The sequence below is a fragment of the Eleginops maclovinus genome, chromosome 22 (assembly GCF_036324505.1).
Source record: "Eleginops maclovinus isolate JMC-PN-2008 ecotype Puerto Natales chromosome 22, JC_Emac_rtc_rv5, whole genome shotgun sequence".
NCBI classification, from domain to species: domain Eukaryota; kingdom Metazoa; phylum Chordata; class Actinopteri; order Perciformes; family Eleginopidae; genus Eleginops; species Eleginops maclovinus.
Window position 1 is genome coordinate 14,668,126 of NC_086370.1, and position 18,893 is coordinate 14,687,018.

At 44.0% G+C, this 18,893-nt stretch overlaps 1 protein-coding gene across 1 annotated transcript; it reads right to left on the reverse strand.

Annotated features, from left to right (window-relative positions):
- Positions 1 to 279: 279 nt before the first annotated feature.
- lzts2a (leucine zipper, putative tumor suppressor 2a) lies at positions 280 to 15,995 on the reverse strand. Its single transcript, XM_063875211.1, has 8 exons — positions 15,754 to 15,995; positions 6,328 to 6,981; positions 4,991 to 5,653; positions 4,753 to 4,875; positions 4,458 to 4,604; positions 3,654 to 4,169; positions 3,395 to 3,499; positions 280 to 3,262 (listed from the first exon to the last, which is right to left on the reverse strand). Exons 2-8 carry the CDS (start codon positions 6,946 to 6,948, stop codon positions 3,080 to 3,082), a joined length of 2,358 nt encoding a protein of 785 aa, XP_063731281.1. The 5' UTR covers positions 6,949 to 6,981; positions 15,754 to 15,995; the 3' UTR covers positions 280 to 3,079.
- Positions 15,996 to 18,893: the final 2,898 nt, after the last annotated feature.

The following is an 18,893-nucleotide window of genomic DNA, read 5'->3' on the forward strand; positions in this document are numbered from 1 at the left end:
GCAGGACATGAAGGCCAGTGGCATGGTTTAAATTAAAGTCGGGTAGAGGGGATATGGGCAGCTAGGTAACTGGAATACAGTGTGCGTAGTGCCTTACTTATGTAGATGGCTAGTGGGGAATCCATATAAATGTGCTAAAAAAGCTAAAGGTCAAATGTTTTGATTCAGACATGCAATTGAATTCCATTTACTTTACATAAAGAATAGAAGTGCATAAAAAATACTGCTCAGCTCAGTTCATGTGTTTCAGGTAAGAAAAAAGCAGTTCAACAGTAAGTCTTACATGTGACAGCTTGTTCTTTAATTAAAAAACAGTCATTTGTACAAGAAATGTACACATAAAAATATACATGGACAACTAGATACTTTGTGAATTACTGAAGACACAATGTAAGTAAACATTAAAAAAAATGCACACAAAAGGATGAGAAAAATGACACAAAAAGAGAAAATGTGTTACGTTGCTTTGGTCTAGTCACAGTGGCTACATTTGAAATAGATATTTTGTCTAAATAAAAGACAATGTCACTCTGTTATACTATTTAGTGTTTTACATATTTACAAGGGAAAAACGGTTATGCAACGATGAAGAGAAACTGAGATGTGAGAAAAATAATTGAAGTCCACGGTGCACACAGTACTTGTCTGGTTGGTTTGCATCACGTGTTATGTTGTTAATCTGTTTCTTTGCTGCCTTTAAGGTGAGTGTGTAACAGTCTAGGTCTGGTTGACAAATTGAAAATGGTTGGACGAACCCAACTTGTTCCATTCATGGTAACTTCTCATGGCTTTATGTTGACCTAATAATCTACAAATTCTCTCAAACCACAGTGAATGTGGAAAGGTCATGCAAAATATAGTCTGACAATCCTACTGATTACACTTTCTGAAAGGGGTTTGGTAGAATTTCCAGGTAAAGGAAAATGAATACTGTCCTAGTTTGCATCTGCTACGGCCCTAACCTAATGAACAAGTCATTTAAAATGACCCATCTCATGCTTTTTTAAACTAACGACGTGCACAAAACCCAACACTGTAGGATACTGAGGATCAAATGAAAGATCAACCAAAATGGAGAGACAAGCCAAAACTGAACCTTAAAAAAAGCTCCCAACAATATCAGATGCAAAGTTTGGTCTTCAGAGTGTATGTTAATGTCAGACAGATTATATCATGTAAACATATTTTCATGCATTACAGTATTAGGTGCACTCCTTCTATGTTGCCGCCTCCACTTATAACTGATCCATCATTTGAAGTATTTGTATTTGGATGTGATAGATATTTATATATATATATATATATATATATAGTCTTTATGTTTTGTATATTAAACCCACACTTATATCAGTACTACAACAAAATATCTTCAGGTGCTATATATAAAAAAATATACAACATCTCCTCCATTATATAGATTTCCATTTAATGGCTATTCCTTGATATCGACTCCTTGTAAAATAAAAGTTCTCAGCCCTCTTTTTTTATTCGTGTAGAGACCCGCCATGAGCAGTGTTCCCCACGGCCCTGCATATACTGTGAAAAAACAGCTTCAAATGTGAACATACTCCTCCCCGGTTTATATTTAGGGCTTTAAAGGCCGACCTGCCTTGAGGACAGTCAGCTCTGGAGCCACTGCATCTGCAAACTCACATCTCACCGCTACCTGAACCGGCTTCCTCTGAAATCTGATATAACAAACAACGACATGCAGGCATGCCAGTCTTGCTACCTATATAGCAGTCAGTGAAGATTATAGTCTAGGGGAGACTAGGAAGACTTTAAAAGTGTTATTTAGCTTTGGGCTGCCAAAAGCTAAATAAAGAGCACTAATGGGAATGAGGGAGAATAAACGGAAACTCTGAATAAGCATGCCTTAAATCTCTCAATGACGTCACGACCAAACGGAAAAATATGCTCCATTTTTAGTTTCCTGATACCAACTGCCCAGCTGTTACAAAAATAGAGTGAGAAGCAGATATAGAGATAGAGATGGAGGGAAAGTGAGCGCACACAGAGAAAAAGGCAGATATAGAAAGAAGGAGGAGAATCAGCAGAATATCTCCAATGCTACAGTCTACCTCCTAATGCTACATAATTGTAAAATGTAAATGTTGATGTCAGAGCTTGCAGTCATGCAACAGCACGAGTGTTGGTGGTCTACAAACATGAGCAGCGTCCTTTGAACGTTTGGTTCCTGTGTCCTTGGTGCTTTGAGAAATTAGGATGTCCGTTCTGTATATGAATGTCCAAACTTGTTTTGTTGAAGTCTGATGTCTTGCTCCACAAAAACCACAGTTCAGAACAAAAGAGCTCCATAATTGTGCAAAAATAATACCATGTTTCCCTTGGTGAGCAGATTCTTTGATGATGACCATTCATACTGCATTACACTGAATTGATAACAGTCACAATACATTCTTTTAGAAAATACCCACCTGCTGAGGAATTAGAGCACAAAAACAACTTTTATTAATTGTAAATATGAATTGCAGTGCTGAGCCTCGTGGAGGACTAGTGCAGCTGTTGTTGTTGTTGTTGATGTGTGGACGGGTAAGGGAATAATCATTAATTTCTCGCAGCGGCGGCGTTGATGGGACTAGTGTCATGATGCATCATATCATGAATGCTGGTGGCCGGGTGTTAAGCTGTATGTGCTACAGAGAAAGGTGCGACTGCACTTTAACTGCTGTGCCTGTATGACATTTTTTGCTTCAAGTGCCCGACGATTTTTAATACCCTGATTTGAATGTGGTCTGAGGAAGAAACGCTCTCTTCGCTGCTTTTGCTCCCACAGAGGGAAATAAGTCTTTGTGCTGGCTTTGTAGTGGAATAAACCTGTTAAGCGCTCGAGGGGACACTTTCTAAGGATTTATTGGAGTACTTGTCTGTTGGTAGGAAGTAAGAATGCACCTTTGGGAAATGTCCCTTTTGACAGGGACGAGTGGTCAGTGGTCCAGGTGAAGCCATGGTGAAGATAGTGCAGTGTTTTTCCTGGAGTTCAATGTTTCTTTTACCTTCTCTGATTTTTTTGTTGTGTTTCCATGTACCTGTGCACATATTAGTATAAATGTGTGTTTTAGATTTCAGTGGCGGTGATTTCCTCAAAGTGGATGTCGTTGCTGCCACTGTGCACCTCATAGTCCTCCATGTCCCTGTTCTCCAGCTCCAGACTCAGCTCCCTCATCACTCGCTCGAGATCCCGGTTCCTACGGTACATCTGGATGTAGTTCTGCTGGAGCTGTTTCTGGTAGCGGATTACCTGGGCAGAGGGAAGGACAGTAAGTAAGTAAAACAGTAGCCTGGATCAGAATAAGCTATGTTGGCATTTGACTGAATGAAAATGACAAAGATTCAATCCCCAAGAAAATGAGAAGAGAATCCTCCTTTTCACCTTTTCCTTCTCCTCCTGCCACACCCTCCTCTCATCCTCAAACCGTGACAGCTGCTCCTCATTAGTCCTCCTTTCATACATGAGTTCAGCCTTTAGCCTGTCCACCTGGGGAAAAAATAATGTAAGAAACTGCACTCATAAGGTGCTGGAGGACATTACAATAGTCACAGTTTAGCTTTTACTTTGACTATTTTTCTACAATAGCAAACAGAATTGTTAACCATGGATCATATCTTGAAAGCAAATTGTTATCTTGTACCTGTTGTCTGAATCCCAGCACTGCTTCTGCATTCTGCCTCTGTGCCTTTGCCTCATCACTCTCCCCTCCCCATACTACATGAGTGTCCTCTGCATCCCGGTACAAAGACGGACTGGGACCGCCCCTCCCTGTCATAACTCTTCCCTGCTGGAGGGAGAGGCTCATGCATTGCCCCTTCATGCTTAGATTTGCAGGAAGAGAGTGTCCGCTGTGAAGGGAAAGAGTGTCCCGGAGGCGTGCTGACTCCTCTTCCAATCTGCCCGCTTTCTCCCGCAGCAGCTCAGCTTCGCTTTTGCGCCTCTGGAGTTCATTCTCACAGACTTCTAGCTCCAGAGATCGCGTCCTCAGGGCCATCCCGGCCTCGTGGGACCGAGCCTGGCTGGCTTGCAGTTCAGAACGGGCTTCTCTCAGCTGAGCCTTTAGCATCACAATGTCTCCGGCCTTCTGGCTGAGCTCAGACTGAATCTCCTTCAGCTGCTGCTTCAGGAGGGAGATCTCTCCGGACTTCTGACACACCTGAAGAGTCAAGAGAAGGCAAGTTAGAGAGAGAGCGGAAATTGCTGAAACAAAAAATTGTCTGTTATGGTACATTAAAAAATGTTGGATCTGCATGCTCCTTCTATGTAAACCTTCAAGCTTAAATGCTAGGTATCACCTCTGACTCTTTAACCTTTCTTTTAGAGGTGTTTTATGCTATCATCAGTATGTCAAAGAAATATCCCCTACCAGACTTGAAGAAAGACATTGCAGTTCACAGGGCAACTTGAATGGCTTTAATCACCCTGACCTGACCCTTTCACTCACCTCCCACTTTGTCTCTTCCAGACGTGGCCCCAGCTGGGTCTGCTCCCTCTGGATGGAGGCACATCTCCTTTCCAGCGTCTCTCTGTCCTGCAGCAGAGAGGAGAAGTCCTCCTGCAGCTTCTTTTTCTCTTGCTGTAGTTGAAATACCTGAAAACACACAAAGATAGATATTTTACAACTGAATTACAAGTCGATCTACAAAAAGACATGCACCCTCAAAGTAAGAATCTACAGACTCACATCTGAACCAAAAGACTTGCAGAGTAACAATTTGAACATCTCTGTCTCAGCATACCTGTAACTGTAGCACCTGCTGTGCCCTCTGGGCCTTCTGCGAGGCTTGCTTCATCTTTGCTGCACAGTTCTGTCTCAGCTCCTCCATCTCTCTTTCACAGCGACGCTGCTTCTCCTCATACACCTTTCAGTTCGAAAGACATAGAGTTCCTAGGTCAATGTTTATCTTTGACCAAAATCTTATTATGTTTCTTTCTTGGTATGTTAAAAAAAGGTTTGGTCAGTGGTGAGTGTGTTACCTGGCAGATGGCAGCTTCATTCTCATCCAGGTTTTCCCGGAGCTGCTGCAGCTCCAGGTCTCGTTCCCTCAGTTTCTCCTCCAGCTCCCTCACCACCGCCTCATAGCCCTCCACAGGGGGCGGTGAGTGGCCACAGGACCCGCTGTCCGACAGGGGCTGCCCGCGCCCACTTAGCGACCCCGAGCCTGTGCTTTTGCTGGATGAGGAGCGTCCACTGTCTGAGTTAGTGTGGCCGTGGCTCCCACTTCCACCTGAGGTGGTCCGGCCAAGGCCTGTCACAGGCTCAAGCTGGCCCCCCGAGCCAGACCCTGAGCTGGAGCCCTCGCTGGGGGCCAGACTGTAGCCTGTGCTACTGTGAGTTGGAAGGCTGGATAGGGAGTTCCTTCCTGAATCTGACATGGAACAGGATTGGCTGCTCCGAGCATTTCGTCCTCCGCTGTAGGAGTTGCGCTTCCCTTCAGTGCTAGAAGTGCTGTTCACTACGAGGCCGTTTGTGCCACCGGCGCTGTTGGATCCCCCGAGGGGCAGCAGGAGGTTGAGGCTGGCTTGGCTCTCCGACAGACTGCTGGGTGCTGGCCGTGGTGACAAGTAGTGCACAGAGTGACGGTTCTTGGGAATGACAGGTTTGAACGCTGTAGGACGGATCAGCACTTTCTCCATGTTCTGAAAGTACATTATTATAAAAAACAGAATTAGTGATTGATAAAGCTAAGCTGTGCTAATTAGCAACGGCTGAATAAAACTCATTACAGAGGGGGAGAGTGATATGTTGGAAGGTCACCCCTCTAGGCTCTGATTCGCATACTTTGGTTTAATTGATATTCATAGGCTTCGTTAAGCAATTTTCTTAATGATTGTCTTACAATCTAAGATAAAGTGAGACCGGCACGAGAAGGAGAGGACAGAGAAAATAAGATTAAAGGGCAGATAAACAGTGAGGAGTGTGAAGAGTGGAGGTTGAGGCTGGTGAGAGCTCCGCACATGTTCGGTAAGTATTTTTCTTCTTAATGATCTTCCTCAGGGTTCACTAAATACGTCAGTGAATGTAAGCGATCTCTGACATTGATCATGATGTGTCTGCAAGGTGAGTAGCTGTCAAATGATCCATTCGAGCCTGTCAGGCCAGTGATTAAGCTTCCCTCTGGATCGATGAAAATAAATAGCCAATTAGACAGCTGACGTAATCTGCGGAAAAACATGTCAGCACATACTGCAGGAATGCTCACATCTGTGTAAGTGTTTCATGAGGACAGTGTGTAATCTGTATACCTGCAATAAGCAAAAATAAATATGCCTGGACGATTTATCACTCTAGCTATTCAGTCTGCACCTCTCACCTTCTCTAACTGTCCGGACACTGGGATGAGTTTGGGAGGAGGCCCTCCAATGTTGCCATTCACAGCCCTGTTGTCCTTTTGGTCTTCAGAGTCACTACAGGGACTAACAGCTGCAAGCACCAGGTTGTCGTTCCAGTCTCCAACCACCACCTCATCGCACACATACCCAGAGTTCCCATTAGGGCCACCACCTACTGCCCCAGCAACCGTTCCTCCCCCTGTCCCAGCACAGTTACCAGGCCGGGGCTGCTTCTTGGTGGGCAGCGGTGGTGGCAGGACCTGGGCCTGGGGATGCGTTTGGTTGCTGATAACCAGCAAATGCTCTAGGGAGCTCCCGCTGCGGAGCGTGTTATCTTGGAGCCGGAAGCAGCTGGTCGCTGGCGTGGATCGGCGTGACTTGGTGGTGAATTCGCTGGCAGCCCGGCAGTGTTTCTCCTGATACGTCCGGCCTGATATGAGGCTGCTGACAGAACCCATGGCTGTCCCAGGGCTGAAGGGCCCACAGGGACCCGGGCAGGGGCCTGAAGGGGAATGGGATGATAGCGGCCGGCACTGCTGGACGTCGAGACCTGGATTGGGGTGGTCAGTCACGGTCACAGGTAGTGCCTGTACCAAAGCCATGGCACCCCGACGGCGTCAGACACACCACACACACTGAGGAGACGGAGAGAGAAAGAGATTATTTTACATTAATGACTGCCAACGGATTATGTATTTAAAAAAACAAATGCAGCATGCTAACACACTATACCAGTGTGCTGAACATGTTAAATGATACCTGATATATAACATTAATTCTAAAAGCTGGAAAAGTAAGTGTTAATTATGCATTTTACTGACAAAAGAACAAAGACAACAAAGCCGTTTCCAACCATGTTAACAAAGACTCAAATAAGATTTAAGTTTGTTTGTAAGCATGAAACTAAACCAGCATGCACAATACCAGCACGCTAAAACTGAAACAGCTAAATGGAAACTAGACATAGTGTAGATACAATATGCTTGAACTAAACCAGAAACATTATCACAGTTCTGGCAGACGCTCATGAGATTTGTGCTTAACATCTCATCCATGTGTTATGAATGTAAATGAGGCTCATATGGTAAGTGGGTGATTTCTGAGTTATAGGGCTCATCATCTTATCATTATTCTTAAATAGCTCAAACTAAAATGATTAAATCAATATTTGTGGCCTTTAGTCTTGCAGCCACTCACAACACTTATTATCTACAGCCACTTAACCGATGTTTGTTTTACACATTTCTCCTGGGGGGGCCCCCCCCACATTAAAAGCTCATCCCCTCATTAAATACACTCTTTGTCTCTGGTGACGCCACTGATAATGCTCAATGTCATTAACGAGGCAGGAATAGGAAAAAGGGGATGGATTTAGCAGAGACTAGGGATGACAGACAGTCATGCTCATCCCCATCTGCACCTGCTCGCTCAGTATCCTGAATGTCCCTGTCCGAAACCCGGTGAGCAATCAACTGTGTATTACTTTTAAAGCGATTTCAAAACTAGTCACTTCACAGTTTTGTGATCACAGTGCTCATACGCCTATCAAACACAATCTTTGAAGATAGGATTAATTGCTTCACTTGGTCACTGCCCTATTTTTAGGAAGACAAACATGGATACATATTATGAACACGATAAGTTGCTGCAGATTAAGTCTTCCATTTGCAGATAGTATTATCAGTGTTAGTTTCCCTGCGAGACAGAGATGGGACACATATACTCAGTGTGTCGTGCCAAGCCCAAATCCGTCTGGCCAAGTGGAATAATCCTTGCCTGTCTACGCACTGTCTGCCAGAACTAACACAATCATAACGACTGACAGTCACGCACACACACACTAACACACACAGCGACGAGCACATACGTGAACATCCACACTCACAATAAAAAAGCCAAGATGCATCAAAAGCGCACATCATTCATGCAAGTCCTGAGTAGAAAATATTCTCATGATATAAAGTTATGGAAAACATTGAGAACCAAATTTAATCAAATGATTAGATTGCAGTTTGTTGGCAGCGTCGTTTGAGCTAAATAATGCAAACTCTTTCACATTCCAAAACAAAAAATCTAATGATCTTGGGACCTCAGTATACTCTAAACAAAAACTCTTTGCAACTTGATGAAAGTGTTTAATATTGCTCCACATGGGAATTGACAGAAGAGAATATAGGGCTGTTTTAATTATTCGTTAATGATCAGTCAGCAGGGTGGTTCAATTCCTGCCAGTTGATTATATATTGACTAAACTATGAGCATGCCTGTGAGTGTGTGACAGGGAGTGAGGGGGAGTGAAAGAGAGGAAACAGACTTCATGAGTATCCAAGACTCAAGGAGATTAAGATATGTGTGGTATGTGATCTCTTCCCATGCCAAAATAATCACGCCTCACAACCTCCTTTCACCTTTTATCTTGCCGTGCCCACCTCTTCTTCACTCCCAGGCCTGACAAGGACCTCTCACGCAGGGATAATAGAATTAACAACCCTCTGAGACCGTCAACCGTGACCCCCCTCAGCCAACCCTGTGACCCCCTGATGGGTCAAGGGGAGCTGTTCTGATTTTGCCCTCCCACCCCTGTGACCTCCAAGGGACTGTTTTTGTTCTGGCTACTCTGGCAACAAATCCCAAAAGCTAATTTCCCCGTCTGATGTTGCTCACTGGTTGTTTCTTAAGGTTATTGAAGCTCTGATCCTCCCCTTCTTGGCTGCATTCCTCTGACAAAGTGAAAATACTCTCACCCTCCCTCCATTTCACTTCACCGCTTCCTCCACCTTCCTCATTACACACATCCTCCTCTGCTGTCAGCAGTGCAAGACAAGCAGAGAATAAACAGACGCAGTCACTAAAAATAGAAAACATCTCAAGTGCCTGAAATTATTCTGATAGTCTTTCATGAGGTGTTTCTGTCAGCGAGGCATATGATTCGATGTTCAAAAATAAACTCCAATAGTGAAGCAGCTAGCTATTGCAGGGTCAACCCAGGGCCATTTAACACCCAAAACCACTTCTCTATAAATGATGCCGAATAGCCTAAACGCATCCTCACTTCTTCGAACTGGAAATAAACCAAATGGTTGTGAGAGTTCATCCTCCTCCAACGGGCCCAGGATGAGTAAAAGCAGCACTGACAGACGAGAGAGGTTCCCAGGTAGCTCTCTAACAAGATCCAGCGGGGGGTTCTGTGACTGGGAAATAATCCCGTTATGATAAGTCTGTTCATAACGCCAGTATTACCCAGGAGAGGAAGCCCATTATTTTGCAGCAGCAGATCGCCCCTCACAATTACAGGCAACCTCCGAGCTGTTCCGGAGACTCTGCTGGGCTCAGTTAGAAAAGTTAGAATAGCGGGAATAAGGCAGAAGAAAAAGAAGTGGGTTTAGAAGCAAGAATACAAAGGCAGCTGGGTGGGGGTGATGGTCGGGGTTTAAAGGGAATTCCAATACCAGGTATTCAAAGAGAGGCTCCAAAGAGGTCTGAGCTCTTGGGAAAACCATTTATAATCCTGTTTGGACATTATTTTGCCAGACTGAGGTCTAAGCACCTTAAGATCTCCTGAGGAGAAAATCAAAAGTAAAGGCAGACATCAGTCCCTCTCTAAACCATCTCCCTCTTTTATCCTCTTCTTTCCACATGTCTGCCTCTCTTTTAAGGATTTTAACAAAAAGAGACAAAGAGCACCAAAGAAAAGACATGAAATCTACATTTGGGCCTGTGGTGAGTTATTGCTGTAAAACAAGTAAAAGTAAAGCATCCTCAGTCCAGGTAAACCAGAAAGCGCATGTTTTGGATCTACATTAGAGCAAATCCAGCAGACTTGTTGTAGATAGTTGTGTTAAAACTTGGAGAATGTACATACCAGCCAAGTCTGGTGCTAACCATTGTTCTAAAGTGTTTATATTAAGCCATTTGGCCGTTAATATGATTAAAGTATTGATGAGTGCAGCTATTGGTAAAGGTGACGTCCTCCAAATGTACTGCCATGTTTTTTCAGTTCTTCACCTCCTTCCTCATCTTTCATCCTTCTTTCCTGTTCCTGACTATTTTCACCCATATCCCTTTCCTCTCTTCCCTACCTCCTGTGCTCGATTATTGCTCCACCGCTCTCCAGTCACTCTTTCCTTTTCCATCCCCCCTCTCCTACGAACCTCCTGTTCACTGGTGTATGCAGCTACATTTCCATCGGCCCCTTCTTTAACAGCAACACCACAGCGTGACTAACCAAAGTCAAAGCCAGTGTGAAGACCAGAGCAACAGGTGGAAAGTATAAGATTGTCAGATCAGAGCAGGAACTGTATGGACGGGGGCAAAAGTATCAGTATGCGAGCCATAATACGAACCATTCATAAATATGTCTGTGTGTAACGTTTCTCTTTCTGTCACTGCTCAGTGGAGTTTCACTGATCACAAGAGCATATCCAGTGGCACCCAAACAGTTAAAATAAAGCAGGATTTTTGAGCGAGCCGTGTGAAGTTGAGAGCTTGTTCAAACCAGTAGAAATATTCCACTTAGATAAACAGAGCCTGGGTGGCCTTGATTAATCCTGAAACCAGTGATCCCAGTGGATGAAGTGGGTGAGAAAGTCAGAGAAACTGAGGTAGAGAGGAATCAACAGGCTAGTGAGTCACAATAATCCTGCACGGCAACGAAACAAAAGAAAATCCACAAGTACAGGCAAGGCAGCAACACACTGACACACACAATACCTCAGAGAGGCAATCACTCCACACCTAATCTACTCCCCCATATAATTGTTACGCATCCACTCACTGAAAGTCCACAATAAAACTTCAAACAGGCAAGAAAATGGTATTGCAATGAAGTCAGCCGACTCCACTGTAAATTGAGTTGAAGTCTTTTAATGTTTTGCCAGAAGACCTGAGGTTATAATATGCCTCCATTCCAACACAATGACTGTCTGTCTGAGAGGTCGCTCACTGTCACCTACCCCCACATGGCTTGGCTTTTGTGTGTGTGTGTGTGTGTGTGTGTGTGTGTGTGTGTGTGTGTGTGTGTGTGTGTGTGTGTGTGTGTGTGTGTGTGTGTGTGTGTGTTGGAGATTGCTGAATACATGCAAACCTACTCAATCCTCATTAACCCATTGCCTCACTGCCAAGAGTATTTCGCTCAAACCAGCAAGCTATTGTCATCTTTGGCAAAGTAACATAGTTGAACAAAAGTTGTGAGTTCAGGTTTTCAGTGGTGATGCATACGAAGAAAAAGGGTTTCGAAAAAGTGAAAAAGTGTGCAGGAGTAATTGGCAACAGGTCCTCCCACAGTCCAGTTTTTTCCCCCTTTTCTTCTTTAACAACCAACTTGTTGCCGTTAGCTTCTCCCTCTGTTTGGTAGCGTTGCGATGGCAGCGGAGGCCCACATTCTTCATGCACAGGGCGAAATGAGATAGGGAGACAGGAAAAGCAGGAAAGGGAAGCAAAGAAGAAAGAGAAAGAGTGACTGTATAGGTGAATGAGTAAGTTAGTTTTGTGCGTGTGTGACAGTCTGACAGCAGACAGTTTTGGCTCTTTAGCATCTCAAAGCATCTGGCCTCAATTCGGACTTGAGAGGCTGCTGGAGAGGGGGTGAAGGAAGCCTTGATTCTTTTCCTCTATCACACAAGCATATAACTGCAGACAAACTCACAAAGTCCCTGTGGGGGTTGACAGGGAGAGCAGCCAGCAATCTATTGAAATGGGATGCAGTAGACGTCAATGACATGATGAAAGAGGCGACACTGCCTTGTGAAAACACTATAGTCGTTTAGGGAACCAATCTGCGAATCACATGCTTGTTTATGGGTCCAGTTGGAAATTAATTATCATGTTCGTTTCTACACAGAGACACGATCGGAATAATTAAATGAAGGTTGCATCAATATTCAGTCCAGGAAAACTCTTTACAATTTGACAACGCTTCATGCATATCGGACTTTCATTGAAGTGCCAATACTTGGTTTTGGGAAATTGTATTTCAACGTGTTTTCCAAAGAATACTCTCATTTGAAATAAGAACACGTTATTTGCTTTCTTGCCAATGAATTAGAAAATACGATTGCCACTTCACATGAAGAAAGGAAACATGGGTCTTTCCAAATGTAAGAAAAGTCCATCTACAAGATCCTGTAAAACTTGTTTTATCTTATTTGTAAATAACCTAGTTAAAGAACCAAGTGGAAAAAGGACAAGTTGTGATTTAATAGGGCTGCATTAGCCTGAATTATTTCTTGCCTGAGAGCAGAGACTTCCTGGAGTCTGCACTAGTTGCATGAAAAACTAAAGCAAATAATAAGTAAAAATGTTTGTGAATCTGACAATTTGATTCTAGCTCTAAGTACTTGATAGTATTTTTTATTCTGTCTCATCTACCCATATCCATGAAGAGTTTCCATCCCCAGCCCGACACAGCGCTAGAGCTGGAGAGTGCTGGTTTACAGTCAGCTGGCATTGAAGTAAATTGAGGTAACAGTATGTGAAAAAGGGAAATATGGCTGACATTCTTGGTCAGCTCCTAATGTTGGATTTTCCAGGAGGTTTTCCAGCCACAGACAGTTATCCAGCGGCGGTCAGTGGTCAGACCCACAGACACTGAAAATACCAAGAATGCCAGCGGTAGAGACTCAGAGATTAGTCTGGCCAGAGGACTACTGTTTGTCAGGATCAATGAACCAGTTCAGCTTTTACTTTTTGACTTGTACAATACGCAGGGACAGATCTGAGCTCTTATTACTGCTGGTCATTTTGTCTAGAGTTTATTTAGGAAAATCAGGGTCGAAGACTGTCCTGACTTCTCATTGTACCAAATGTAGAGAGAAGAGTTAAGTTTTCCCTCCTAAACTCCCCTTCCTTCCCCCCCTGCTGCTTTGGCTGTATGAGCAGTGAGAGGCCATTGTTTCAGTTAAACTGAGGGCAGAGAGCAGTCAGAAGGAGCCTGTTATCTCACACTGAAGGCAACAACACTTTGACTGACAATGTGACCCACAATGTGAGGGAGGATAAGAAGGAGGGGGGCAGTGAGTCTCGGTTTTTAGGAGAGCACTTTACTACTAGGCTTCGTTGAGGAGAAGTATGCCACAATATCTGCTTAGAAAACGTGTCAAAGCTTAGTGTGGAATCACAGAGTATCGCACACACACACATACACACATACACACATACACACACACACACACACACACACACACACACACACACACACACACACACACACACACACACACACACACACACACACACACACACACACACACACACACACACACACACAAAGATACTAACACACTGGCAGTGATACTAAATACATCAAGTCAGGCAAATGAGTTTCACAGAAGCTATTACATAAGCAGCGACGCCTCACTTTAACTGTGCCAACTTCGATGTATAATTCACTTCCACTCATCTGAGAAAATATCTGACATGGCAAAGAAGCACATGTGCAGACGTATTAGACACACTGTCCGTGTCGCTGTAAACTGGAGGAATATGGAGGAGGGGGGCAGACTGGTATGGAAAACTCTCATTCAGCAAACTGAACAGAAGCCAGGCCGACGTCTAATCTCCCGGTGTCTCACTTTCAGGCGTCTTGCAGCGTTCCACTATGCTCCTAAAATCCAGGATTTACATAAATACCAAACAAGATCAATGGAGAATAATATAGCCAGGGTTGGAAGTCAAATTGAATCTGAATCCAGTTGAATCCTTTAACGTGTCTGTTTGGTGCTAATGAGGCACAAAAGACGATGTGAGGCAAAATGCAATATCTCATAATTTGCATGACAATCAGGTCAGTAGTTATTCAGTAATCCTTCTGACAAAATACAGACACACAAACCAAAGGAAAAGGAAGGAAAATATAACCTCATTGATGGAGGTAAGCCTTTGTTTGCCGAGCCTTACAAATGTGTTTTACCAACCAAATCCAGGCTATGGGACCTTAAAGAAAAAGGATAAATCACAGGTAAAAAAAGAACTCTCTCCTGGTTATATGTAGCTACTTTACCTCCTTTAATGCTGTACACACATCTGCACACACAGGAAGGTTGAGTCAACATGGCTGGAAAGGGTTACGTATGTAACCAGCAACACGTGACATACATTTACCTCATTTGTTTTGATCAGAGCAGATGAGGTCACCGATCTTCTCGACTATCTGTCCCTCACTCTCACTCCCCTCGAATTAAACTTAATGTCAGCATTTCTTTCTTGACACCTGCCCATTTAAAGCCACTTTGTTTATGGAGTGGAACGTCACTATGTATGACCATGCCAAAATCAAGACTACGTAATTACAGTCTTGTCTTAAATGAAACCTCAACATGACACGGTCAAACAGCTACTTTGAAAAGTTGAGTGAATAGAAGGCCCTCAAACCGCCTTGACTATAAACATATCTGCTGACACGTCACTCTTATGTCCATAACAAACTTGATGAGAAACTACAATATGTGGCCCAGGGCACACGAGGAGTCTTGTAATTACACGCGAAGGCAAGACAGAAGAGAAACAACTGCAGCCTGTGTCTCCCAAAGTGCTTAGTCATCAAAAAGATTTCTCTTTGAGCCTTCCGGATAAAAACATGTTTCGTATGGGTCACACTTCTGAGATGCAGCCTAATTGTCTGCTCTGTTAGAAATGTATCTGCTGCCTCATGCTCTTTCTTATCTTGAATGTGAGTGTGTGCGCAGACAGATTGAAAAACACCATCCTCCACCTCCTCTTTCTTCTTAGCCAACTGTCCAGAGGGAGGGACAGCTTTTCCAAAGGCTAAAGTTTCAAATCAATACCCCAGCTGCCTGAAATTAGCAGATTACCCAGGGTTGGGATTAAGAAAACCTGGGTTCACACACCCCCAAAAACTCATCATCCCAACTCAACAAATCCCAGCAAATCTGTTTGTCCTAGCTGGAGCAGGCCAAAAGTCTGCAGGGTCAGCTACAGTTGAAACAACTTTTGAAACTAACTTCATGTCAGCTGACTGAACGATCCAGCTGTCTTCAATCTCTGCCAAAATAACAGGAAATCAGGTTTTCAAGGGATTATTATCTGACCAGTTAAAAGAACAGTTTATCCATATTGAAGAAAACATCTCTGACATTCCTTAACTAGTTTCAAATCCTGTTAATATGGGGATGTGTGCATGAATGGGCCTGCTAAGCAACGTTTGTCTCCAACTCTTTCCGTTACACACGTTCCATTATTAGCATTTTGGCAACTGACACCCTCTTAAGTGGCTTCACACTGACTTGCTCATGAATACAAAGTTTCCTTAGGCACATTTTTTTCCTAATTTTGACAAAGCCAAACTGGGATTAAGGGCAAGGTAAAGAGAGTCTGGGTTTTAGAGAATTGAAGAAACACACTTATGCAGACACACAGACAAACACACACACTCTTGCCTGCTCCACACTCACCCCTATGAGAGCCCTGCATCGCTGCCTTCACTTGTCTTCGTTTCGCTCAGGAAAAAAATCACTCCAGTCTCTGTTGGCTCAAATTCTCCCTGTTTCTCCTTCTTTCCCACGGTCGTCTACCTCTTTTCTACAACACTCCAGCTTCCTGCCGTTGCATCTGCAGCACACCTAGACTTCATACCCCTACACGAGGACTTTCAAATGGAAGCCCCCTTATTTTCCTGTCCTCTCCTCCTCTCTCTTCTCACTTCACTCCACTGTTCCTCTTCTCAGCTTTCCTTCCCTGCTGTCTGCCTTAGCACCGCCTCCCCTTCCTCCTCCTCCTCCTCCTCATTCCTCCCTCCCCTCTCTCACTTTTGTCTGCCAGCCCCCCTGCCTCTAGTTCCCCTCTTTTAACACACACACACACACACACGCACACACACACACACACACACACACACACACACACACACACACACACCCCCCTCCTCTGCCTCTCTATCCTCCCCCTTCTCTGTTTAGCCTGAGCTCCATCCATCCCCTTCACTTTCACACACTTTGCATCAACACAATCCTGTGTCAACTGGAACATTTTTCTAGAAAATATGATCCACTTTGTGTGGAAGCTAAATGGCTCACAGGCATTTAGGGAAACACCTCCTCTCATCCCTAGTCAAGCATCCAAGCCTTTAGCTAAATTACAGTGCAGTTATCAAACACATCGACTACATCAAGAGCTGCAGCCGCTACAGAGGGAGGGGGTCAATACACTCCAATGGGGTAACTTACATAACACATTTCTGCTCATCTTTGTTCCTGCACACTCCACATGCTATGTTGTCCAGTGCGTTAATCGGCCGTCAACAGACAGCGGGGACTGCATGAGTGCAAAGGGAATTAAAAGGTCTTGTATTTTGAGTGATTCGTTGAAGCTCTTTGCTTAGAGGTCAAGTTGAGAGGGTGAAGATGGAAAGAGTGTGTGCAATGCAATAAGGCATGCTGTTGCTTTATTAAGGCAGCAAATAGACATTGTACTTCTCTTTCAATCAACCAGTTTGGTCAGTCCATCACGTTTATTGAAAACTCCTTCTTCATCTTATCTTAATAAATATTGCCAGGGATGAATCCTTATCTGGTGATTCTCTAGTGTTTCATCTCGTGCCATTATTTGGTAAAAAAAAAACACTCTAAAAAACTAAGATAAGCGGATCTACTTTAAATCAACATATTAGCATTTGCATTGTTCAACACGGCATGCTTACTGGTACACAACATGAACCACTGTTGTGTGCTTCCATGGAAAACCATTAGGACGACTGATTAATGCTGGAGGAGAGGCTCATATATGTGTGTGTGTGTGTGTGTGTGTGTGTGTGTGTGTGTGTGTGTGTGTGTGTGTGTGTGTGTGTGTGTGTGTGTGTGTGTGTGTGTGTGTGTGTGTGTGTGCTTTCTCTCTCACTTTACTGGAGAAACTACCCTGTACCTCCCTCTGGGTCCCACGCTAACAAGTGAGAAGAGAGTTCACTTCTGTTCACTGACTTGGCACTTTACTGCCATTAACACAGCCCACTTCGCCGAAAATAAAAAAAAAACACCAAAAAGCTTTTTAGTGTTTTCTAAGTGTGTGTATATGTGTTTGTGTATGTGACTCAGCAAAACTCCTGACTATAACTGAGCCGCCGGTAATGTTAACTTATTATACCAAACTGTGTGCATCTGCTCAGTCTAACATGTTACACTCTCATGTTTTAAAATCCTTATCAATGCGCTCATTCTCTAGTTTGCGTTTTGTGCCAAGAAGTTAGCATATGAGAGTTAACAAGACTTGTGATGCTGCAATCAATGCTGAGGACAGCAGTGAGACAGTGAAAAGTAAGGCATTTCTTCATAGACCTCTAAACATTGGAACTACTTTTTGCTTTCAGTGGATTTGCCCCCTTCTGGCCGAAAGGAAGAATGCAAGTCTAATGCACTTTGACACTTCTCAGACTCAAAGGTTGCTGGTTGGACTGAACCAAAACCATGTATCTGCAGCATTAAATTAAAACACAGAGGTTAAAAACTCTCTCTTTCACATTACAGACAGTATGTCTAGCCAGTGTTAACATCGAAATAGGGGTTTGTGCAGATTTCCTTCTAAGAAACATAAATCAACCAAAATAAAGTAAAAAGTTTGACTTTATCCGAGTCTTTTGTCCTTTGAAAGTGACTTTGCCCAAGCAGGCGGTGGGTATTGTTGTGGGACGGCTAATGAAGGAAGGGGACAGCTGGTCTGGGACAGGCTGAGCTGGACCGGAGGAAGACAGAGAGCAGAGGAGACAGCAGATCTGTAATGGAGATGCTGGAAAGAAGAGAGGAAGACAGCTGCTGCCGTGTGGACCACACATTATCACCCCACACATCTTACAAACCTCGCCCTTTACCGTGAGGCCTTGAGAGGATAGAAATGATAAGGAGCTAGTGTTTGGTGACTGCTTTTGGCCCAAAACAAACACAAAATCATTGTTGTAGCTATCCAAAGCAGATTAACACAAGTGAGTTTACAAACAGCTTTTGGTAGAAGAGGATTTGGAGAGCAAATTTGATTTGTGGCAGCATTAAACCCACTTACATCTTACCCTGACTTACGGCAATATTTCCTGTCATCCAGCTGCCGTATGAAACAACACAGTCTGAGACTCAAATTCCTGACCTCCATGACCCCTCATCTCCCCCTTGACCCCTCATCTCCTTTAAACCCTCTCCCACTGTGTCACACACTCCGACTGCCATCCATCTCCAAACCATATTCCTAACCAGACACTTCAAAGTCAGAGGCCATGACCCTCCATTTCCATAAATGTGTGTGTGTGTGTGTGTGTGTGTGTGTGTGTGTGTGTGTGTGTGTGTGTGTGTGTGTGTGTGTGTGTTTGTGTGTGTGTGTGTGTGTGTGCGTGTGAGACAAAGTGACCACAGCGGGTCCCTCCAAACTGAGCCGACACCAAGAAGTCAGACCATTGATCAATGTCCCCAGTGCCCCCGAAAGACAGGAGAGCAAAAGAACAACAACGACAGGGAGGGAGAGAAAGTGAGAAAGAACAAAAGGCGTAGGACAAGTGGGGGACGGATGAGTCAGCAAATACTGAAGGTCAACGTCGTCAGAGAAGGGTTTTGTCCGC